The 25,647-nt window shown below is 44.1% G+C and overlaps 2 protein-coding genes across 2 annotated transcripts in view; both read right to left on the bottom strand.

Moving 5' to 3' along the window:
* sned1 (sushi, nidogen and EGF-like domains 1) overlaps positions 1 to 23,001 on the bottom strand; it is a gene marked incomplete at its 5' end in the record, with an annotated part of 48,646 nt that extends 25,645 nt beyond the window's left edge. Inside the window, 11 exons of the mRNA XM_079505475.1 lie at positions 983 to 1,075; positions 3,411 to 3,518; positions 3,652 to 3,699; positions 4,160 to 4,273; positions 5,050 to 5,163; positions 6,670 to 6,783; positions 7,999 to 8,124; positions 8,762 to 8,924; positions 9,605 to 9,745; positions 11,091 to 11,378; positions 22,780 to 23,001. Of these exons, the coding sequence (XP_079361601.1) occupies positions 983 to 1,075; positions 3,411 to 3,518; positions 3,652 to 3,699; positions 4,160 to 4,273; positions 5,050 to 5,163; positions 6,670 to 6,783; positions 7,999 to 8,124; positions 8,762 to 8,924; positions 9,605 to 9,745; positions 11,091 to 11,378; positions 22,780 to 23,001 (1,531 nt within the window). The remainder of the gene's footprint in view (positions 1 to 982; positions 1,076 to 3,410; positions 3,519 to 3,651; positions 3,700 to 4,159; positions 4,274 to 5,049; positions 5,164 to 6,669; positions 6,784 to 7,998; positions 8,125 to 8,761; positions 8,925 to 9,604; positions 9,746 to 11,090; positions 11,379 to 22,779) is intronic.
* A 2,383-nt stretch (positions 23,002 to 25,384) lies between these two features.
* Positions 25,385 to 25,647, bottom strand: part of crocc2 (ciliary rootlet coiled-coil, rootletin family member 2) — a gene marked incomplete at its 5' end in the record, with an annotated part of 48,699 nt that continues 48,436 nt past the window's right edge. Inside the window, one exon of the mRNA XM_079505474.1 lies at positions 25,385 to 25,495. Within this exon, the coding sequence (XP_079361600.1) occupies positions 25,412 to 25,495 (84 nt within the window). The 3' untranslated portion in view covers positions 25,385 to 25,411. The remainder of the gene's footprint in view (positions 25,496 to 25,647) is intronic.

The following is a 25,647-nucleotide window of genomic DNA, read 5'->3' as shown; positions in this document are numbered from 1 at the left end:
ATTTCGATGTCAGGCCTAAATGGGTTAATCGTATGTATCTTGGTTTGGATCTCGACTCTTAAGCCCGATCTATACTTCATCGTACGACAATGTCACAAGCTCTAGACTACAAGCTCACAGCGCATCGCATCCGTGAGGATTTGTGATCTTCTACATTGGTTCTTTTCGGCACGCGACACCATCCCACGACGGAGCATAAATTAAGCATTATTCAGTGTCTCCACGCTTTTGCACAGCGTTGCGTTGTGGCGCTCGACAGCGAAAAGCGGGGCGTCAAACCTGAGAAAACCTCGACTTTGACTCTAGTACACCAGCTTATTTTTTTAGTTCAGTCAGACAACTCACAAATAGATTTAACCAATATTTATTATAGAATGAGAAATACAAGTGCACATATGATATTTGACTTGGCGTTCGGCTCTGCTGCATTTTCTCCCTGCTCGGCACGATTGAACACCATCATAAAACATTAAGAGCAGGGAGATAGATATACAATAAAAACCCCATGGGGAGAATAAATAACAGAGCCCACCGGTGGTGCTGGGGTGGTGGTGGGAGCAAACATCACATAACAACAGGAACCATATGCAGAGGAAGGCAGCCAGGAAGAGCATGCAGACTGGTGAGCTTAAGTAGCCCGTCCAATTGGTCAGCTGACTGCCACATCAGCGAATGACGTGTGGGACTTGCACACTTATACACCCACATAGTAATGCAGCATGTTAACCCCTTGAGTGTAGTATGCGCCTTTGAGCACGGCATGAACCCCCTCGAATATGTCTGACTGAACTAACTCTGCAGGCTACGCATAATTTATTTCATTGTTTAAATACAAATGTCAACGAGTTTCTTCACCTCGACAGCAGACACATGTTGACACACTAAGATCTTTACTTTGAGGCTGCTGGTGTGAACTGTGCGGTAAGGTAAGGTCTCTTACCTGACCTTACCTTATCTTATCTCATATAGAGGTCATACTCACCAAACTGACAGTATAGCCCTGTGTAACCTGTGGGGCATTCACAGGTCCCGTTGATGTCCACACACACACCTCCATTCTGACAAAGACACTCCTCTGCAGACAGAGAAAGAAAGAAATTAGACAGATAGAAGGGTTGCTCACATAACATGTTTTACAATCTTATCGCCAAAGAAGGTATAAATGATGTCCGTTGTGTTCTCAGAGGAACCTTCTGCCGACGTTATGCTCCATATACGACAGTGTCGAAAATAGCAGATATACAAGCTCACAATTTGAAGCATCCATTCAATATCATTTCTCTTTCACCTCAACTTTCCCACAAAGTTCACAGGACGGAGGGTGGGGGCGGGCGATCGGGGAGGATTACGGGCTAAGCACGTTGTGGTTCTGCTCCTTTGGCACAAACTGGAAGAATGTTTTTATTTTTCCTCCTCCTTTCCTAATTGCAGCGGTGGATCAAAGGGACACTCACTGTATCACTGCTAAATTGCTCCCCTTTGAAGTCCCAGGAACTCAGTGGAGGGTATTACTTTTTCCCCCTGATGATATGGGGCATGTTTTGTGATCAAAACGCATGGCCTGGGGGGCAATTAATGTTTTGTTAATTTGCTGGAGCTACTTTCATTGGCCACCTGCGTGGCCGGTCCCTTTGATCTGAGAGTCTGATTAGGCACCCCTGTGTAACCAACAACTTTCTCTTCCTTGGAGGATCGTGCTCCTTTTTCCACTGTGCCTTCCAAGTGAGCCAGGCAGGAAAGTATTTGGGAGATTTAAGAGAGCCTATATAAGCACTGATAGATATTTCAGCTCAGGGGTGAGAAGTAGCATGCATTTGTAATAGTTCAAGTACCGTTAAAGAGTGTTTTGGGTTTTAGGGGAGGGGAGAATACTTGTAGCAGCTAGCCTATGTGGGTGAAAGCGATCTCTCATGGGAGCTTATCCCAGGTTTTCAAAACACACGCCCATTATATCCTAAAACACACATAATATGATACAGTCGCAGACATAAATTATAACTTAAAATGATATCATGTGTGCCTCCCAAAGGAGGATATGAAACATTAGGCAGGGATAATAGCATTGTACATATTTTGTGAACAAATTGCCCTGTGGTTATGCAAGCAGCAGCTGCTCTTTAAAGCAGTTCCGTAGCGTGGTGCGATGGCCAACTTCCAGAGGAGCAAGTGGCAGTGTCAGAGCGTGCATATTCCAACAGCTCTGTCTGAAGAGATGACCTGAATACCAAGGAGCAAGTTTTAACCCATAAAAAAGAGAGGCCCCTTGTACGTCTAGACAAAACACTTCCTCTTGTTGGTAAACTAATAAAACGGTGCCATGAAGCCATTATTCACAACATCAAGCGACGGTTTCCCCTAGTAAACAGGGCGAGGCCGTGTCAGTTTTGATAATTACATTCATCCATCATCATGGCAGCCTCTTCCAGGGCAGGACGCCAAATTCCTGTGGGATCGCACATCCGTGCCGCGCGGTCGGCACTCTACCTGTGCAATTGCCTACAGGGAGACTTGAAACACGTTCACACTTCTCTTTGTTGGTTGCATTTACGTCATCTTTGACGTATGACACAGCCACTCAATTAAGTAATAATGATGCATTAATGTGTTGTTAGTTGTTGTTGTTGGTTTTTGCCAAGTACATTTGAACCTGGAATTTGTCCTCTAACCCATCCTATCTATTAGGAGCAGTGTGGATCAGCAAGACACCCAGGGCTCCGTCTGTTGCTCAAGGACACTTCGACACTGAGAAAGAAGGAGTCTCGTAACAAAGCGGGAACCTTCCGGTTCCCAAGAGGCCACTCTAACAGTTTTTTAACTAACTAGTTTTAACAGCGGGCGACAGCCAGACGAATTTTTCGGAAGTGCATTATTTGTCAATGGGACCCGGCAACTACTGGCAATAGCAGGCAAACAGGCGATAGTCGAAAAGTGGGCGGAAGAACGTCGCCCGAAAACATGAAAATATTTTATGTTTTGGACAACATCATCCGGCGATAGTGGGTGATAGCCAATGAAATTCATGTGTTGCTCTGTTTATCTTCCTAATCACCTATACGAGGACATAGGTAATGACAGCAGGAACGCCCACTAGGATATATTTATCGCCCAGAGTCGCCGTTGTTCTCCCGCTGTGCTGTCAACTGAGCCACGGCAGTGGGGAATAAGTCAAATGTGCAGCGTATTCAGATGGTCTGAGAAGCTATACCACAGTTGTAAAACAAAGCAAAGCCGTCCCAGACCTCCTCTCTGGCAAACCATTCAGCCAACCATATAAACGCAGAGGTTGTGAACATGGGAGATGCTGCTGAACAAGATGACGTTGAAGTTTGATCTATAGATCAGCCTTCAGCGTACCCGAAGAACATTCCGATTTTGGTTGTTTGTTAAATGCTGATTGCCGGGTACATTACCTTCACACTTGTCGCCATGGTAACCCGGAGCGCATGTGCAGTTGTACAGTCCAGCGCTGGTATATTCACAGATCTGTTGCTTTTCACAACCCTCCCCTTCACAGGGTGCTGAAATCCGAAAATTACAAATGGATGTATAGGCACAGATACAATCAAATTTGGTATTAAGACACAGAAAATACACGATAGGGCCTCAATTCAATTCAGCTCGCAGGACTTATGAGAGACTACTTGCGTTTACCTGTTTGATTTTCCGCTCGGCTGGAATTCAGCTGAAGCGCCACCAGCTCTGAGAGAGATACAGAGAGGAAAAAAGTCTCATGTGAGCCTTATTCAGACAGTCGGAGAGGAGGGAACCTGCATGTACTATAGCACAGTCGTAAAACAAAGGAAAGCCGCCCTAGACCTCCGCTCTGGCGAACCATTTAAGCCAACCACATAAACGGTGTGCTTCTGAACATGGGAGATGCCACGAAAAGCTCTCAGCCAACATAATGGGTTAGTCAAACAAGAACGCTTAGCCACAGTCACCCATTTCACTCTCAGTCGAGTGAAATGGACGAGAGAGGTTTAGTTGTCTTTTTGCCTTTCTCAGCTGATAACAGGAAGCAAAACAGAGAGGAGGGTTGTGGGTTCTGTATACATTTTCGATCAAAAACTAGTTTCCCCCCAGAACACGAGGGGAAATTAAAAGTTAAATTGCGAACCGGTGCCCTTTGGCGGAATTTGACCAAAGCTGCTGAGGTCACCTGTCTCACAGTGGGTTCCGGTGAAGGCATCAGGACAAATACAGGTGTAGTTGGTCACCTGATCCACGCATTCTCCTCCGTTCAGACAGGGCTGTGATTCACATTCGTCTATGTCTGGAGGATTCACATGCACAAAAAAGAACGCACGCACGCACGCACGCACGCACGCACGCACGCACGCACGCACGCACGCACGCACGCACGCACGCACGCACACACACACACACACACACACACACACACACACACACACACACACACACACACACACGTCAAGTCAAGTCAAATGGACGCATCAATGGGGATGTCCTGATAGAAATACATCCACAGTAGATCTGGTTTCACATAGAGGGCTTCCCATCCATCTTCACAGGGAGCAGGCATGTGTTGTCTATGGATTGATATCATAAAGGACACTGAGCAGGATTAGAGCTTCCAACTTCCCTCTTGCAGGCATCAGATTTCAATGACCAGGTGTCTGGAATTAAGCGTAATCCGGTCTCATGTCGAGACAAGGATTCAGTTAACCGCGCAGGGCCCAATAATCTAATTCCCTGGCGGTATCGAGTTTCGTCGGCATCCAATCGAGTGGCGCTCTGAACGCTACATTAGGAAAAGTCTTTTTCTTTGGGAGGACCGAGCGACCTGGCTTTAGTGAACTTTCCCGGCGTGGCCCATCTCTAAACTTTGTGACCCAAGGAAAAAAGCTGTTTGCAAATCAATTCGACCGTAACCCCCATTTGGAGCCATTCCTCCAGGTTGACTGGGAAACTCTCTACGGACGAAGACATCTGCCGAAAAGGCCCATTTTAATGCGGAAAGCAGCAGGAAAGGTTTCCTTCGGAGAGAGATGCCCACTCCTGGCCACCGGGACTTGTGGTGGAACTCACCTGTTTCACACAGGGCACCGGTGTAACCCGGCTCACACACGCAGGTGAACGTGCCGACACCTTGTACACACGCCGCGTTGTTGACACAGGGGTGGCCTCTGCACTCGTCGATGTCTGCAACAACACGCAAACACACAGAGACAGACACAGTCGTGGAATATTTACTCAGCTGATTAATATATCCGCCACACTGCTCCCCTCACTCTGCAAATATGCGCTGCTGGCTGTGAAAGGTATTAGAGAAGGTTTGATACATCTCCACAGGCTGGACTGTGGGAACAGGCCCAGGAAGTGGTGGAAGGAGTACTCCCATTTATTCTTTTACTAAAGTAAGGTACATAGTAATCCCACAATATAAATATGCTCCATCACAAGTCAAAGTCTAGAATTCAAAATTGTACTTATGTAAATGTACAAAAGACAAGTCCCTTTGGCGACACGTTTGTAGATCAGTTATTTTCAGATTGTAGATCAGCTATTTCCAAATAGCTGAAGTATAAATATTAAGTATTCAAAACATTGTAGTGGACTAAAAAAAGGTATAAAGTATTTATTTATAAAAATAAAAATAAATTAAAAAAAGTACTTCAAAATTGTATTTAAGTACATTACTTAAAGTAAATGTACTTCATTACTTTCCACCACTGGGCCCAGGTTGCAGGCACAGCAGTTCCAGACCAGGCCAGACCAAGACATTCTTAAGATTTTTATTGTGGAGACTCCTTTTAGCCAAAACACTTGATATTCATTTTTCCCCCCATAAACAGGACACAGTTAATATCAGAAGTTGTTAAAAAGACAAGGAAATTGTTATAGATTATTTATAATGATAAATAAAAAGATATTTAAAGGAAAAAGAAAACTGTTGCAAAAACGTTACATATGTGGACCAATAAGATACAATTTAAATTAGAACAATCTGAACCCACTTAAATGATCAACTGTTTTTTTAATAAATACATATTTCCGCTCCCATTTCTTGTAACTGAATCATGCTATGTTTTATTTTCTTCTCCATTTTGACTTTGGGTCACTGAGGATAAATTAACAGATGCTTTTGCTTAGTCTTGGAATTTGATGGGTTTTATAAATAGTTTTTGACTTTGTTACAAATCATGTGCGGGTTTATGACTAGATGGGGTTGGTTTATTTTCATATTTGTCCCTTCCCACATGTCGGTCATGAGGTTATGGACGTTGTTTTGGACCACTTTGCATCGTTCATTCAAAAATAATCTCTGTTGGTTTTCTCCCCATTTTAACTATCGCTAATGTCCTGTCAACCATCTGCACGGGGAAAACACTGCCAACACAATTTCATTCCATTTGTTGAGCAACTTCCACATTGAGAATTTCACAGACAACTACAAGTTCTTTGACAGTTCAAAAAGAGCCCCGCCCTAGTGGTCACAAGAATAATAACAAATGTGTGGCCAGATGGACGGACAGACAGACGGATGAAGCGATTATTATACCCCAATAAAGAGTGTGGGAATCTAAATCCGGTAAGGGAAAACCTTGCAAAAAGGATGCTTACAGTAGTCTATGTGGTGTGCATGTAGGCTACTGTAGTATTTATCTTTCAGATTTCATCTAATTAAACTGGGATATTATGTGGTACCTGTTTCACACAGAGGTCCGGTGTATCCAGGTGGACACTGACAAACAAAGTCATTGATCAGGTCTTTACAGGTCCCTCCATTTTGGCAAGGATATGAGGCACACTCATTTACATCTAGAGAAGGGGAAACACAAAGGAAGTAGTAATGGCTGCTCTTAAACAGAAACAACACGATAATGAACTATCCAAGGAGACCGCCACAGATTGGCGGGGACCTGATACATGGATTACAAGCAGATGTGACTAAAGGAAATATCCTATCAGGATGTCCCTTGGCAAGCCAGGTGAATTTCAGCTTTTACAAGCTGACATCCTTTTTTCCTGGCTGAACGGGACAGTGGAGGGCTGTGTGTGTGCGCATGCGTGCGTGTGCGCGCGTGTGTGTGTGTTTGTGCGTGCGTGCCTGCGTGTGTGTGTGTGTGTGTGTGTGTGTGTGTGTGTGGGGTCATCCAGGGTATACAGGGGTGTCAAGTAAACAGGAGAGAGCATGATGGTGGCAGGGCCATTTGTAATAGCTGACCAGCGTTTGATTTGTAAAAACAAACCAGAGGGCGGGAGATTTTCTTAACTACTTGAGACCGATGCACTTCTTCATACGACTAGCAGCAGAACTAGCCGATCTACAAGCAGGGACCTGATACACATTAAATTATATTAAATTGTGACATTGTTAAACATCAATATCAAGCATATCAGATGATCTACATTTCCCAAAAGGTGTATTGAATTCAGTCTGACCAGAAGCAGAGATAAAACATATCCCCACTGTCAATAAAAATGAATGACCAGAGGGCCGATGGATTCTCCCCTAGGAAATCTGACTCCAAAATGAATATGTATTTGACAGTGGACATCCATCTGAAAATATTCTTTTGCCAGGGACTCCCATACAATATTTTCTTTTTTGCTGCATTTTTCACATTCTTTCAATATACTTTAGAAAATAGATGCTATATGAACAAATTTTGCCCAGCCACCACTTTGAGAACCAGTGCTGTAACTCAGGGGTTCTCAACGTTTTTGGCTGTGGACCCCCGGAAATGCTTTGGCCATGTCTCGCGACCCCCGCTCTGCCCCTCTCTCCACCACCAATACAAATTGACCGCTACAATAACCTTAATAATAGAGAAAATACATCATAAATAAATACTGAAACCAGATATAATCATTAAGGAAAGTTTATGCATGCACTATGTGTAGTATATAAACTCTAAATTTCCATTTTACAGCCCCCCCTTTTTTTTAAATTAATTTGGGGACCCCCAAAATGATTTCGGGACCCTCCGAGGGGTCGCGACCCCCAGGTTGAGAACCACTGCTGTAACTGACCTATCTGGCATGTTCGTCCTGTGAAGCCAGCCAAGCAGGAGCAGGAAAAGGAAGGGTTGCCTGTGATGCAGTCATCGATGCATTGACCCCCGTTCAGACATGGGCGAAGGTGAGGACACACAGATGCTGTAAACAGAGGATAATAGTCCCGTTCAGACATGGTCGAAGGTGAGGACACACAGATGCTGTAAACAGAGGAGAATAGTCTAATAAAGAGCAGGCCTGTCAAAAGTATTGGATGACGAGGATATGGCCTGTTTTGGCCATAGAACATTGATTATTTTGATCATGGGTAACTGCTTCTTTGTACATACCAGTAATAGGGTTTTTATATTTAAGCTATAGTAATGCATGAAACAAACATGACCAGCATCAATTTAGATATACAACAAACTCTTTGCTTGACCACAAACGGTAAGAATGTTATTTAGATAGAGGTTGTTTAGACAGATGCTAGGTGTACTTGGTATCCTAGATACTTTGAAGCACAGAATTGTTCTCTTTGCACGGACTCCCCTTTTATGACTATTTACCCTGTATTTTGTTAACTAGGGTTCATTCTAAGGGCACTCAGGTTCTGGTCTAGTCTAGGGGTATGAATCCTCTGCGCTGTCTCTCAGTGGGGGCTCCTCACTTGTACGTGAGTCAGAAGGGAATAAAAGCAATGGCAACACATCAATGTGTGGGGAAGACTTAATTGGCATAACAATGAAATACTGAGAAAAAAGGAGCAACAAAAATGATTGGCTACTGTAAGTCTCACCAGAGATGTTGCAGCCTCCAACTTCTACATGAGCATGGTCGATCCTGAAGACCCATCTGCCCGGGTAGCCCACGTTGGTGGTTCCCTCCACGCCCACCACGTCATCGGTGCGAGAGCCAGGAATGTTGAAATAGCGCTTCCCATCACCAGCATTGAAACCTGCCTGGGAGAGGAGAGGCGAGACAGGACATCACAAACCATCACTGGAGTTGCTGTTTACTTTGAAGACATGGTCAGAAACAATGCTTAATCTTTCCCATTAGAAGCAGATCTAATGAGAAACAATCCAGTATATTATTCATTTGAGTCAACTTATTTATGAAAAACACAAGAAGGCATAAACTGGACAGGAGAGATATCTGGCCTAGCCCAAACTATATAATTATGATGTGTGGGGAAAACAGGAGGTACAGTATAGTCTGGGGTACAGGGGTATATTCTGGGCTAGCCTATTTTATACCCCGAGGTGTAAAACAGGATAACCTACTTTAACCCCGGCCGGGGATATACAGTATATTTTGGACTATTCTCTGCATATCACTCCCCTAATCGCATAATGACTTTTTAACAAAGCCCTATACTTCATTGCATGACTTGACAAATAGCGACAATACCGATCTACATGCTCAGACTACATTGCTTCACAATAGGGTCACAATGGTTAATGTAGTTAAATCTCTTTGGTTATTTATTTTCTCTTTTCTTATTTATGGTAAGCTTGGCGCCACTGAAAATGAGAATCTTGACCTTCTCGGAACCCTGATGTTGCTCAGGCTTAAATAGGCCGTAATGACTGGCACCCGGTGGTTTAGAGTATCTAAGGGAATAGCCAGGTGATGTTACCTGTGCTGCGATCCCGCCCAGCCCCGCTGGGTCTCCTCCGCTGCTGGCATGCATGCCCGTGGTCCACGTGATGTTATGGTACTGGAAGATAGTGAAGGAAACAGCTCCATCTGTGATAAGCACCACCTGGAAAGTATTCACCTAAATGCAAAGGAACAGGTATCATTTAAACTTATTTTCCTCCATTACAATTAATATTAAAGCAATGTTGAAATAGAACATTGGGTTTGCTACCTGGCAATGATATAAGTCAAATATTGTTTATCGTCTTTTTCTGTTGCTTCTAAGCTCTGTGAGTGAGGAACCAGGGGCGGTTACAATTTTAGCTCATAAATTAATGCAATGGCTGTATTCATGTTATATTATAATATTACCTTTCTTTAGTGTAAAAATCACACCCGTGTGAACTGAGTGGTGTAAGGTTTTATATAGCATGATCAGCTGTGGTCTGACGTAATGTCTAACGTAATGAAATAAGGTAAGGTATTATGTAGCCTGATCAGCTCTGATCTGACGTAATGAAATCACACCCGGATGTGATTTCACAACTGGCTTTTTCTGTGCAGAGAAAATGACCATGGTTGCTACGGTCATCCAGTTCACCCGGGTGTGATTTAATTACGTCAGAAATTATTTTGAACATAGCAACCATGCTCATTTTTTTCTGCACACAAAAGCCAGTTGTAGGAGTGGTTTACACCACTCAAAAAGAGTTTGTATCAGATTTTTGAGTGAATTAAATGGTCACAGAGCACAGAACAGAAGCACCTAAAAGATGAACAATATTTTGAATAATATCATGGCCTGGTAGTTATATAAGTCCATGGTTCTGCCAAAGTTCATCATGGCTTTAAGGTGTACTGTTTAATATCCAGTGGTTTTCAACACTTGACCTGGGAATGAACTGTAGCTGAACTGTAGTATTCTACACATGCTTTTATACAATTGCGAAAGTGTGTCATCTTGTGCTTTGATTGGCTGAGCTTTGCATAACATATGTGCCACATGATATAGATGGAACAAATTGTATGAGATCTGGGGGGAGGGAAAGAGAGGGGGAGGGAGAGGTATAAGGGGGAGAAGAGAGGGGAGAGAGAGAGAGAGAGAGAGAGAGAGAGAGGTAGAGAGAGGAGAGAGAGAAAGGGGGAGAGAGGTGAGAGAGAGGTTACTAAATGTGAGGGCCGCTTAGTGGCCCAAATCTCTAGTAACCACACAAAGGCAAATAACCCCAGCGTTAATTTAACACTCAAAATGTAAAGATGGTTCCGTAAGTGTCTAACGCTGGAAATCCACCAAAAACTGTAGCTCACGCGCTACCACAGCGGGACGTCTGGTCAAAATTGTTTTTCTTATTTAGCTTATAAAGCTTCAGATCTTTGTCATGGACGTTGCAGAGCAATTAGCACATTGCAGCTCTTTCACAGCTGTCATAACAGTGACATTGTAATAGGAGAAACTGTAATATGAAGTGTCAAAGTATAGCTACCGGTGTGACAGAGTTGCCGCCAAAGAAAGTAACTTGGTGCCACGTAGAGACAAGTATCCATGTGGCTGTGAAATTGGTGAAGTCTGAGAAGTAGGTCCTAATGTCATCTGTGGCCCTCTTCAGGATGGAGGGCTCTGTACTCTCTCTGTAGTACACTTTCCCTGCACGGCGGTTATCCACATCTGCCCAGAAGGGTGCTACAACCCTCCGGTCTCCGGCGATTGGGAAAGCGACTGGCGTGAACTGGGACACTTCCCTCAGGAAAGACACCAGACCATTGTTGTTTACCTGAGAGGGAGATAGCAAAGAGTCAGATAAGTTTGTCTGTAACACACTGATCTGTTAAAACTTCTCTGCACATTCATGCACGGCCCACTCGAAGGTGAAATTAATTTTACGCAACACTATTACGACAAACTTTCAAATAAACAAACTGGGGAGAGCTGGGGAGACCTTTGACAAAAGTCTGCACTGCACTGTATTGCATTCTTGTCATACATCGTCTGTAGCCTATGATTTAATGTTTTTGTTTTTCAAACATGCCACATTAAAGTGAAACATACATCACAGACAATTTAGGGCAGCTTGGTGGCCCCACCAGGGGAGTGCTCTGACTGCATAATTGCAAAGCCATTTATTCAAATATGACCGAGTGCCTGTGTTGCACATGTAACCTTTTGACCCTTTCCGAACAAACTCCTGTACAATAAAACGGAAATGGCTTCAAAAATATTCTTTAAAAAAGTAATACATTAAAATTAAAATACATTTCTAATGATGAAATGGCAGAAGTGAAAGCTCTGTCATCTGCGGTGCTGAGGAGGTTGAGGCGAAGCCAGGCAGAGTTCCTCTGACCTTGGGGAGCAAACATCAGCACAGGGCAGTGGGCACTCCCATAACGGATGTTTGCACTTCCCATGTAGCGAACAGATGCAAGCTTTATTCTGTCAAATGACAGCAGCTGCAAAAACTCTGTTCCTTCTGCTCACACACCTGCATGGTCGTCACACCAGGACGGACGTTCAACTGTCTTTAAAAAATCCTCAGACACATGCCAACACTAAAGTAACCAAAAGGCTGAACCCAGTTCACTCTTGTCCACATATCTCCGCAGTGAGAAATGCGTAGTCAGCCCTGTGGTTACTGCACGTGTTGAAAATCAAGAAGTATCAACTTCCTGTTAGAATTTAAACATTTATTTGACGGTCTTATCCACACAGCATTTCACAATGAATGTGACTGTAGGTTCAAGTGGCATTTGAAGATCTCTCACATTACATGCATCTAGCAGTAAATTATGATTGCAAAAGTGAAAGCCACAGCACCCTGACAATTATATGCCACAAATATCCTTTTATATGAACATTACATTACATTACATTACAGTCATTTAGCAGACGCTTTTATCCAAAGCGACTTACAATAAGTGTATTCAACATAGGTAGGGAACAAAAACTACTAATCACCAGAAGTCTTTAGTGCATTTTCTGCAAAAACAAGCAACCAAGAGTATACCTAGCGCTAAGGTAAAAGTGCAATATATCAGCTACCTATTTCCTTAAACAGATGAGTCAAATAGCTAAATCAAATGAGCATGAGCTAAAACAATTAAGTGTATCGACTAAACAAGATCCAATAAACAATACAACAATAGAAAACAAGCGTTCGTACAACTAGTTAACAACAAGTAGGTCAGGCAGAGAGGAAGGGTAGTGTTTCCTGAAGAGGTGGGTTTTCAACCTGCGGCGAAATATGGGCAGTGACTCTGCTGTCCTAACATCAGTGGGAAGTTCATTCCACCACTGTGGGGCCAGAACAGAAAAGAGTCGTGACCGTGTGGATCGGCCAGAAGGACCCTTGAGTGACGAGGCAATCAGTCGCCCCGAGGTGGCAGACCGAAGTGGTCGGGCAGGGGTGTAGGCATCGACCATAGCCCGGAGGTAGGAAGGAGCTGTTCCTTTCACTGCCCTATAGGCTAACACCAGGGTTTTGAACTGGATGCGAGCCGCTACGGGGAGCCAGTGTAGAGAACGGAGAAGGATGGTTGTGTGGGAGAACTTGGGGCGGTTGAACACCAGACGAGCCGCGCAAATGAGCACCAGCACATGAACCTAGTGTCCAATGTGTCCATGTATAACTGAAGTAAAGAAATATCAGAAAGGTAGGTTTTAAACTAGAACAGAGCAAAGCCAATGAGTTCAGTTCACACAGGGAAGATGGTGACTGTGGTATAGCCCTTGGTTTAACCACATGAACCCTAGCGTCTTGGCATGTCATAATAGCCAGATATTCAGCAAAAATAGGTGAATATTATTTGGCAAAAATAAGCGGCCCGGGCCGGCCTAGCTGTCCGGGTACCTAGGCTGCTAATCTAGCCTGACAGCGTGTTGCGGGTTCAACTCCCGATGACCTTTGCTGCGTGTCACTCCCCATCTCTCTCCCTTTCCTGTCAGCTTACTGTAAAACTCTCAAATAAAGGCAGAAAAGGCCCCAAAAAAATGTTTTAAACAAAAGCAAACATTTGCCGAAAATATCAAATCTACAAGGTACAATATACGCATCGACGTCAAAGCTTGTAGATTGGCTATTTTCACTTTCAGCAAAGACATTTAGGGAAAACAGAGCGGCTTTATTTCTAATTATGGCTAAAGGATAACACTAATGTAATGTAATGTAATGTTTTCTACTTCTCATTCAATGTTCTTTGGAAAAAACACTACATTTCCTTATGCTATCCAAAGGATAATCTACATATCTACAATCATGTACAACTACAAATTCCTATAGAACCCAGGCAGTTAAAACAAACCCTATGAGCAAAATTCTGGAATCATAAACAGAGTCAATAACATACCTTGGGGTAATGGAGCTGCGTTTGTATCACAATGTTTTAACAATTCACCAATAAAGCTTATGAGTGTGACAACCATCCCCAATGGGGGAGTTATGCTAGAGGTCATGCTAACAACTTTCTGTTAGCCAAGGGAACAAACAAAACATTTACTGTTGCGCAAGACAGCAGTAAAGTTCAGCAAATTCAGCTGTACATTTTTATTTATAGTACATCAACAAACTACAAAAACAAAAGTACCACAGTTGCAACTTGCAAGTAGTATAGGTCTTAGTTCTCCGCATTATGTGTAATGTGATACAGTATGTGATGCCTCTTGAACTATGGCTGGTATACAGCCTATTCTATTTTCCTCTCTGTAAGAGAGGTGTTGTATAGTATTAATGTATTGTGTGATCTGTCTATGTATTGTGAATTTGATTATGTATTGTAATTTTTGTGGGCTGCTTGGCACAAAAATAATTTCTGCAAGGATAAATAAAGCATCAATCTATCCAACTAACCCACACATTGTAACTGCAACTGCTCTGGTTATTTCATTGATTATTTCATATTTTAGACTAGAAAAAGTGCCCCTCTGGCACAGGTCTCCACCAGGATAGGATTGTTTGTGACGTAATAGTATATTCATAATGTTTAGTAATGTTATGAAGATGAATGCAAGATGAATGCATGTTTCAATAAATGGCTGGCATACATTATAATTAATACTGGTATTATTAATGTAATTTAAGCCGGCTTAAATTAGATGACTATAAAGGTCATATACTATACTATACTATATTTCGATAAAATCTGAAGGACTAATATAAAAAGGGTGTTGCGCATAAGTCTTCCTAACTCTGCCTAAATAAAAAGGCAGAGTTGAAAAATGCAGGCCAGACATTTCTGCTTGGCCTGTAGGGAGTGTGCATACAAAGTTCTACGCAGATTGGTACAGTTATATGCAAAGACGTGACTTGGCCTGTTATAGCGCCACCATGAGGCTGATTTGAAAAAAATGAAGTAGCATTTCGTTCTCGGCCTAGTGGGAATGTATGATTTCACGGAAAACGCACGGTGTGTTCATGATTTGTGGCATTGTGTTTGAAATGGACCAACCCTGCGAGCTTTAAGCCAATCTTAGTCAATCGGGATGGAATATGGGAAATGGGACAGATCCGTGTCGATCACATGAATATAGAGACCGATTTGCGTGATGTATGGATAAAATGTGTACGTACGAGTAATGTAATGTGTTTAGCAAAAGTCGGCCTCATGGTGGTGCTAAAACAGGCCGTTCTGAAGAATTTTGGGCAGAGGTTAGTGCATCCAGGGAGTGTGTGTGCAGAGTTTGTCATCGACCGGGGCAACGGTGCCGGAGATTAGCTGTACACGGACGGACGGACGGACGGACGGACGGACGGACGGACGGACACAAACACGGACGGATGGAGAGAGTACAAAACATACTATCTCTCCCCATACCTTCGACCTGGTGGAGACAATAACATGGTAATCTTAGTGTAGCCTACTGTATCGGAGAGGTCAGTAAGAACTAGACATAGCAGCCTGTCTCGGTGAACGAGAGAGGAAGGCTGTGTTGGGCCATGTGAAAGGCTTTCATTCATGGAGTCATTCCTGCTTATCATCAGCAGGTGCAGACGCTGCCAACCATGCCACCTATCCCGTTTCTGCTAATCGCCAGTGTGAACCTTGCCTTTCCATGCTTGGAGGTTGGGGGCATTGGTGATGTGACGGTGACGAAGCAACGTCAGAGTGGTCAGGCTTTGCTTCCCCTCACGCGTATGGAACCCATAATTTCTAGGACTTTGCTGTAAAAACAGAAGAGGAAGTTTTGTTTGGCCCTGCACGGGGGCTCAGTTAATTGCCCAACCACAGTGAGAACGCGGCCCAGTGGAGAGAGAGTGATGCCGGGGTCGACCGGACGGAGCTCTGTTTGATCTATCCAGGAGAACAAGAAAGAGGGTTGGATGACTGGCACAGGAGGGGACGGACAGAGTACAAGCTTCACACACCCACTAATGAGGGACCTGCGGTGGCAGCGGTCTGGAAGCCACCCATCTCACAGTGAAATTAGTGCAGGAAATCATGCTGAACACCAAAAAGACTTTATACTCCAATACCGGAATACATTTAGTCGCCTAATCCAATCTCTGTTAGCATCTGGAACTGTTTAAAGAAGTCTATTCCTTCCTGGTTGAGGATTCATATTAAATATGGGCCTATTTTGACATGGTCACGACCTGAAGGGGAGTTAAAATAATTCCTCTATGACTGAACTTGGCAACTTATCCTTTTAGTTATATGATCACATGCTTTTTCGTTTCCTCTGTGGATTTACTCTGGGTGTATCGCTCTAATCAGCAATCAGACCTTTTCACCAGGCTCTAACTAGTACAGACATTTAGTGAGGGGCGGTTTATGTATTACATTTATGTGAGAGCGTGTGGGCTCTTGTGTTATGTTGTAATATGACCAAGGTCAGGTTCACTTGGGAGAGGTACCATCAATCAGCCTTGTAAAGCCTCAGTTGTACTCGCTTGCACGTCATGTCGTGCACCAAAAATATGCGATCTATAAGCTTACAACGACTCGCAGCATGATCTGTGGCGAGATCTGCTATTTTTGGTGCACGACATCGGTGTGCAACTAAGTATAAATCAGGCGTAAGACGCATCTCTCTCTCTATCTCTCTTTCTCACACACACACACACACACACACACACACACACACACACACACACACACACACACACACACACACACACACACACACACACACACACACACACACACACACACACACACACACACACACACACACACACACACACACACACACACACACACACACACACACGCTCTTTCTCTCTTTTACTCTCAATGGTGCCACTTGACTCTTCTAACACCCTTGTTATTTTTGGGGAATTCTTTGCCGGATATATGCCGGGTTTTTCTTGGGTGGTTTTTTCTTCGGGGCCAAGTAATTTATGGACAAAAATAAACTTTCATCTGGGAAAAGTCAGGCCAAAGCAAACCGCTAAATGAAAAAGGTACCCGAGGATCAGCTCAGGAAAACATTAGCCGTTCCTTGTCAAAAACGAGGTTTCACAGCCGCTGTCTAACAATGTGACGAAACCCAGTTAAGTGTCTACGCTGTGAACTGTGCACTTGGACTCTGAACCCAGGTCACCTGTGCCCCCGGCCCCACCCCCCAAATAGTTTAAGCACTTAAGCCCTATTTCTACAAGCTATACACAGGCCGGTCAGGTGAAACCTGCCATTGATATCAATGGAGAGCGGTTTGCTGCTTGATGGGCTATTTAAACAGTATGCGGTCATGTCACATATCGGCTATTTTCGGTATTTGTTTTTGAGGTGCGGTAGCCCCTCCTATGCACAGCTTTGTGTGTCTGTTGCACGGAATGTGATGATTTGATTGGCTGAGCACGGAATGTGATGATGTATGTTGATGTATGATGATAAGAGCGCCCCTCACTTCACAAGAGTGTGATTTTCTCCTATGTCCAGCTTTTACTGTATGTGCGAACACAAACTTTGTCCTACACAAACATTAAATGCCATTCACAATGAATGGACAATGTTGAGGACCCAAATTCTGATTGGCGGGAATGAGATGATGTATGATCGCCCCTCACTTCACACGGATGTGATTTTTGAGTGGCACTAGCCCCTCCTATATACAGCTTTTGTCCCCACATGTCTCAAGATTTGCCATTGACAATGAAAATTGGAATTCAGGTCAAACTCATGAACGCACTGGTCCGTTGACTATCATTGCGCACGTTCATGATGTCACGTGAACGCTGTTTCAGTGCAATGATAGTCAACAGCCAGCGCGTTCATGAGTTTGGCCCAATCAATCCCAGAATGCATTCTGTTCCTACCCGGAAGGAGGAGTGAAATCGCCTCCATGCGCTTTTGAGCAACTTAAGTGGATGGGAGGAGAACTCTGGTGCTGTCTCTATTAATATATACTCTAAGGTCTTGCCCCCATGGTCTCACCAGACTGTCCTCCGAGAATGACACGCGCGACATGCTGCATCCTTGTAACTAACTTGTAACTTTTATTTTTGTAGAAGAGGCAAACTAATTGTTTATGCCGTTTGCTTTGATTGAATAATTGATTGAACACGTACGTTGTACTATGATTTGGGTGTGTTCTAAATAAAGTGTTAGTGTTGATTATCGTGTATTCATCTTATTATAGTAAACTAATACTATTGTACTAAAAAAGATAAAGAATCAAGGGAAAACAGACCTTACAGTACAAGTTTCAAGTTTACACATTACACAATAATCAACACACTTTATTAGAACACAATCAATTATTCAATCAAAGCAAACAGCATAAACAATATTAGTTTGCCTCTTCTACACAAATAAAAGTTACTGTCGCGCATGCCAGGTTGCCATTCTCTTTTATTATATCGTACTTGTAATATTTCCCACCACGGAGTAACCTCGCGGCAGACTATCCAGCATGTATCCTCCACCTCGGAGGAAAGTCTGGTGCGGCCGGCAGTGTCGGTAGACCAATCAGAGACAGGCGGCTGAGGCGGGGCGTTACCATGTCTATGCTCGGACGAAGAAAAGATTCACGCCGCGTGTACGCAACCGCCTGGGTGACATGACAGCAGACTGCTGGGCGAGCACTGGCGCTTTGGCATGGGGGGTCAGATCAACATATGGAATGAATTCTGTACTGGCCATATGGAGCGTGTCTTGAGTGTACAGGGTTTGATGTTGTCAGATCAACATATGGAATGTCAGGTCAGCTCCATATATGGAGATCTATGGGTGGCAGTGGGGGCAGTGTCTTGAGTGTACAGGGTTTGATGAGGGTCCAGGTAGGGCCGGGCCTTAGTTTTCGGGCCTGTTGAGAACTTTAGTTCCGTGGCTGCACTAATAACTTTGGGGCAGGCCCGTCTAGAGTACTTTAAATAGACAGGTATCAGACAAAAGAGGAAGGATGGATGGGGAAGGATCAACATATGGAATGTCAGAACAGGTCAGCTCCATATATGGAGATTAAGGGTTTGAGGTCAGATGTAGAGCTGCTGGCCAATATTGATGACATCAGGGATCTCCATATACCGTATGGGCATTCCCATATATGGCCTTAATATTGATGACATCAGGGATCTCCATCCCTGATGTCACGTGATGTCACGAGGCATGACCAACCAACCAACCAAACAAACAACTGACTGACTGACTGACTGACTGACTGACTGACTGGTCGCAATAAAACATGGATTTAATAGGTTATATCAACAATCAGTCCCTGTTTAAGATTCACCTGAAATTTCTCCAAAAATATTATGTAAGTTAGGAAGGATTACTTAATACTTCTGTATTTCAGCATTAAATGAACTGCACTGTCTGCACATACTGTAGGTATTGCTGCACACACACACACACACACACACACACACACACACACACACACACACACACACACACACACACACACACACACACACACACACAATGTACATTAAACCAAGCCATTCATAGTTGTTTCCAAAGCCTGAAGTTGCGCAAACTGGTGCTGAAGTTCTTAAAAAGAGCAGATGAGCATTAGCAGATGTTACAAATCTGTGAGCAGAGCAGTTAGACTTTGTCCTTGGTATTATTCTTCCCCAAACCTATTTGAGTTCTTCTAATAGTTGACTTCATAACACAGGCAAGCAAAACCTTACCCCATAAATATTATTGGATTAATTATATAGATTATGTTATTCCATGTACGTGAGTTTTATTTTTTTACTTTTTTCCCCCATAATTAATGTTGAAGCTTTTTGAGAGCAGGACCGTTGTGTGGAGGTTGTTATTAAAGGGTTATCTGCCTCCACTGAATAACTTAACTTTTAACAATCTTCTCTTACATCTGATTTTTTAAGTTGTGGACTTATGTGTCCTCTCGAACCTTGGACCTTCTCTGCTACGTTGTTAACAACAGCCATCCGCAAGATTAGTTAATCCGTTATTTGCATTGTTTGGAAGCCCCTAAGACACTTTGCAGATGCATCTGTCTTCTGTTAAAGGGATTTGGTCGCCTCTCTGATAAAGCAGCTGGTCAGGTCCGCAGGGAAGACCTTCACCTTGTTATCTGAGTCATGGGAGGAGAGGGACCCTTTGTGAGGGGGGGGGGGGGGCCCTAGTAATGTGAAAACTCCCAGATACAAACAAAGGGACAGCCTGATTATGAGGTTGGAGTGGGCCTGCAGTGGGAGCTAGGTGTGTGAGCGCTGTGTTTCTACTGGTGTGATACAAGAAACCATGACTGTCCCAACGTCTGGAAGAGCTTTTTCGGTTCAATGACATTTGTGTGGAAAGTAAACGGTTAGCATTTCAAAGGCACAACAGCCAACGATAAGAAGACGGCAACATTTCATTTGTCCTGCAGGAACCGAGAGGGTTAAGGGTTTTAACGGGAGCTGCGGTGAGGGGTTTCACGGAAATACTTTCAAGCACATGGAGTGCTAAACAGAGTCAGTTATGATAATACCATGAGACAACATTCACGAACCGCCTAAAAGCTGCTTGGTTCTACAGCTTCCATGTGGCAGTGGCCCAAAGGCTTGGAATGAACTTCTGGGAGAAACTATCCATGTGAATTTGCCCCTTAGTGTTCAGTGAAATATCACCTGCTCAGTGCAGCTCACTCTCTTGTGGCAGAGGTCGCCATGTGGCTCGCTTTTTCTTGTCTTTTTTACAGCAGATGTTTAATGGATTCAGGTGAAGCATTTAAAACAAGCGTGACTGTAATTTTCAAGTGCCTGCCACAGTCTTTTATGTCTTTGGTGTATACAGAGTTACAGCCTGGTCTATCTGACTCTAAATTACTTGTGCTTCATTGTGTAACAGCTGAGCATATCAATTCACCACTTACACAGCACATTGTACTGTGAATGACTCAGATCTTTATCAAAGCCTTGTAGTAATCTGATCTGAGATCAACAGCGCAACCTCTGTTGACATCCGTCTTGTCTTGTCTAGCTTCGCCATTGTCTTAAAGTATTATTGTAGGATAATAGATGTGTTGTTATAGGATAACACACTACATGAGTTTGGATTCATTGCAACAGTCTATAATGAAATCACTCCCAAAATAACAGAGTGTAGCTTTTTGTGCTGCCACAATGGGAAATATGCAGTAATGGTTAAAACAAAGGAATGATCAACTGTGAAATCAATATATCTCTGCTGTCGGGAAGAAAGCCCCTAACTCCAAAATGTTAATTTTTTTTCAGGGAATGAAAAATGAAACAAATTCAGGAAATGAAGAAAACTTTATATTTTGAAAACAAAGCAATACTGCCTCATCAAAGTGTGTGTTAGTGTTATCACTTGGTATTATATATATTGTCAATTACTTGCATGAGAGGGGGAGATGTGGTGGAGTTAGTTTCTTTACCAGAGTGTCCAATGGAGAGTGTCCAATGGAGTTAAGAGGTTTTGTCCGAAGCGTTTTTGTCTGAAGCGCTGGTTCAATATTGGTTTAACCAACACACAGACGTAAAGGGTGTTCTGAGTGTGACTGTGCGTGTGTGTGTGTGTGTGTGTGTGTGTGTGTGTGTGTGTGTGTGTGTGTGTGTGTGTGTGTGTGTGTGTGTGTGTGTGCGCGTGTGTGGGCCTGTGAAATCTCTGCATCGGGATGCTGATCTCACTCAACCACAGTCTGGATGCTCAGATTAGCAAGGTGAACTTTGAAGTTGCCCATTGTTGCCATGGTGTCTCAGCCTCTTCTGTCAGGGATTGAGGAGACAGAAAGTGGGTGGGGTCTCCTGTGGGATGGGGCGGGGCCAGGGAGGGGATAACCACAACAGGTGGTGTTGATTTAAAGGGGCTCTGTCTTCCCATGTGCTGGAACTGAACCCCATACATGACAAAGGCAGATCAAAGTGAGTTTCACTGTGGTGCACGAAAATCCCTGTCAAACCATTCAGCTTCCTCCCAAGAGCTCTTCTTCTCTCCCTCTCTGTCTCCCCCCCTCTCTCTCTCTCTCCCTCTCTCTCTCTCTCTCTCTACCCCCTGCCTCCATCTCTCTCTCTCTCTCTCTCTCTCTCTCTCTCTCTCCAGAGTGCATATTTCCCCCCCTGCTCTGAACTGAAACAGAACAGCTCACAGATGCTCCACAGCAGTTAGAACACAAACTGTCATTTCCTCATTACAGCTCTTTGTAGAGTACAACAGTAAGGGGCTCAGCAACATGTTTAGACTAATTTTCTCTCTATCTCTCAATTCAAAATTGGCATGAGAAGTTTGAGAACAACCCCCTCCCTTCTAAAAAAAAATAAGCTCTCAAGCTTTTGACAGATTGTACATATGTTTATGTATCTATTGCCTATGCTTTTTCTATCAATAAAAACGTCAATCAATCAAACGCTAGTCTCCCTGTGTGGGGGGTGAGGGACACCTGAGTGAAGAAGATGTCACAACTATTATTCTATAATCCACGGAGGGGGGGGGGGGTAGCTAGGCTACTATCAATACAAACAAACAAACAAACACACAACGAACACGGGACATTATAATATCTGGTGGAGTGGTGCTGGTGGTGTGAAAATGTTCTGCAGAACACCAGGTTCTGGTTCTTCTTCTTCTTATATGAATCACGCCGTGTCAGTCAGCTGGACTGCCAAGTGAGCACATGTGCGCGGCTGCGCGCTCATGCATCCACATCCACAACTCTACTAGTCTAGGCTACAGCAGCAGTAGCACTGCAGCATCTCTCTGTCCCGGCGCAACTTGTCGCACGTGAATGAATGGATGAACAAACAACACGTCCCCGCGGTCTGTACTTACGTAGAGTCCCGTGTGTCTGTCGCCGAAGAATGGGAAAGCGACAGAGATCTCCACCAGCCCGGAGCCTCCGTCGTCCTGTGCGATGGTCAGGGTGTCCCCCTCGTCCTGTCCGAACGGGTAGAATTCCCCCATGGGCACGGCAGGTGCCACCCGGGGCGGCAGGTCCAGCAGGGCGAGCAGCGTGCAGAGGCAGGGCAGCAGGGCTCGCAGCACCAACACCATGGCCTCAGACAGCCACCCAGAGAGAGAGATGGAGCTGACAGCGGGCACGGTGCACAGGGGAGGGAGGAGCACGCCACGCACACGCACCGCGCACACACACCTGAGGCAGCAGCAGGGCAGAGCAGGACTGAACCGGGCAGGACAGGACACCTCTCTGCTCTCTCTCTCCCTCTCTCATCCACGGCAACCCTCCCGAATCCTCCTCGTATATATTCTATCTCCTGTCTTCTATGTGGCCCTCAGTAGTGAGCTGGGCCGGTTGTCTGTGGCTGGGGAATACTGGAGATTCCTTGCATTCTGCGTGCTGCCTGGGTGCTGCTGCATGAGCTGCGCTCCCCGTGTCTCTCACAAATGAAATGAGGGAGGGAATGAAAAAAAAGTGGGGGGAGCAGAGTGATTCGTGATTTTTTTTTTTTTTTTTTTTTAACAATCCAGCGATTTGGTCCCTGATGGCTAGCTTAGAAATATCCTCAATAAAAGCTCTATTCTGCCTGCCAAAGGAGTTCTTTCACTTCAGGCCCCACCTCCCCCGTAGGGATTCACTACCTTGCATAATTAGCTGCTTCCAGCCAATAGCCTCTGACGGGCTGGTAACTGGATAAGCACTGGGCGGACCTATGATAATCAAAGGGCTGCTTTAAAGAAACTCTGACAAGGCTTCCCCCTTCTCTCCTGCGAAAAACCCTGAGTGAAGTTACTTTAGGCGTACCGGAGCCGCGTGTAACAGCCAGAAAACACGCATGTGTTCGCGCTTATGAATTGAAAACACAAGCGCACTGCAACTGCAAGTGTAGAGCGAAAGGCTGTGATTTGTGATAAATCTAGGACAGTGAATGAACGGCGGGTGCGCCTATAGTGAATAAATGATTGATTAAATAAATAAATGACTTCAAGTAGAATCTACCGGTATGCACATATTTGCACATAATGGGCGTCATTGGGCGAGACTGAGCAGTGTGAGCACACAGAGACGCAAATACGTATTATTAGTTTTTGCGGTTTCTAATCAGCAAAGCAGAAACCACAAAATTCACTCGGGATTTTATGGATGGCTGTCAGCCGTCAGGGTCCTGGGATAATAACACGATGATTTGCCGGTCAAGCTCTGATGTAATGACGAATTGCCCCCCGTGGAAGCACGGAGCGCGCGTGCGCGCGCGTGTGTGTGTGTGTGTGAGAGAGAGAGAGAGAGAGCGTTTATGTTTGGAAGAAAATTCCAGCGGAGCGCAGTCAGGCAGCAGAGAGCGAAGGTCATCCTCTCACCCACATCGCTGTATGTATCCACAGAGAGCCTTTGAATGGTGCAAACTACAAACCCAATTCTCTGGAATTCGGAACGACACGACGAGGGAGCAGCTCTGATCTCTTGCAAAGTTTACAGAAACATGATCATCTAAAATAAATCACTTTATTATATTAAGGAAAAAGCTGCTTGTTCAGCAGAATCGACCACATTGTTGATCAGATCTCACTGCCTTTATGACATATGCTCATATAAAAACAAATATATTTTTCCATACAAGGGATTACAATGTAAAACATAGCTGATCATGTGAAAATACACAAAGTGAATAATCAATCAGATATCAGAGGACCATGGGATCAATCCAAATTTGTAAATAAAGTTTAATTATGATTTTAACCCATTTCTATTAAAACAGTTTTGCATTATAAACAAATGAGAATTAGGATGGAAACAAATATTAATGCATATTTGTTGAAAACAGATTCATTTAAAACGTGCTTTAAGAATAAACTTGACGTGACCCGTGGGTGTCTATTTAAGTGGGTGGATCACTGACATCTTGAGTTTGACCAGATGAAGAGCCTTGGCTCGAAACATTGTCAATAAATGTATCTTTTGGAGCATATGAGTGTGCGGGTTCCCTTCTCTTTTCATTAAGAATAAACTTGAACATGATCAGTGCAATGGAAGATGAATGTGTGAGCAAGCATGATAAACTGGTCATTGCAAATAGCACCAAGCCAGGAAACTTTCCATCACATTGTTTCCTTAAAAAAAAACATAAACCATGGAGACAGAGTGAACAGCTAGCCTACAGCAGTAGAAACACCTACTGTGTGGCTTGTGAGAGGAAATCCTTAAAACAATTTGGCACATCTAGTCCACTCATAAACAAGACTTTCATTGTTTGTTGTTGTCGAGTTCTCATGTAGATTAAAGTAATCCAATGTGCACGTGTGCCTGTGTGTGTGTGTGTGTGGGGGAGAAAAATGCTCAGGAGTGTGTGTGTGTGTGTTGTGTGTACAGTATGTGCTCCAAAGAAGCAGATCTCCTAAAACATAAATGTTGCTGACGCTGCCTGGGACGCTGCCAACAGAACAGAACAGAACAGAGTCCATGGAGGTCAGAGAGCTGTGGCGTGTACATCTCATGCAGGGCTGCTTTTCACTGCCTGGGCTGCAGCATCTGACTGACGTACGCCTGCCGTCTTCTGATCTCCTGGTCCAACTGCTCCTTCAGTGTTAGCAGCTATTGTGGGATGTGAACAAGTCAAAGAGGCATCACTTTACGGGGTCCATGCTTACTATCTTGCCATTTTAACTATAGCCTACACTTCGTTAACCAAGTTTCCCCAGAGGCCTATACTGTAGGCTACTTGGTCCTGTCCTTTTTTCCCTCCA

This window comes from Electrona antarctica (assembly GCF_951216825.1).
Source record: "Electrona antarctica genome assembly, chromosome: 7".
In the NCBI taxonomy this organism is placed as follows: Eukaryota; Metazoa; Chordata; class Actinopteri; order Myctophiformes; family Myctophidae; genus Electrona; species Electrona antarctica.
This window is presented reverse-complemented; position numbering and strand designations above follow the sequence as displayed.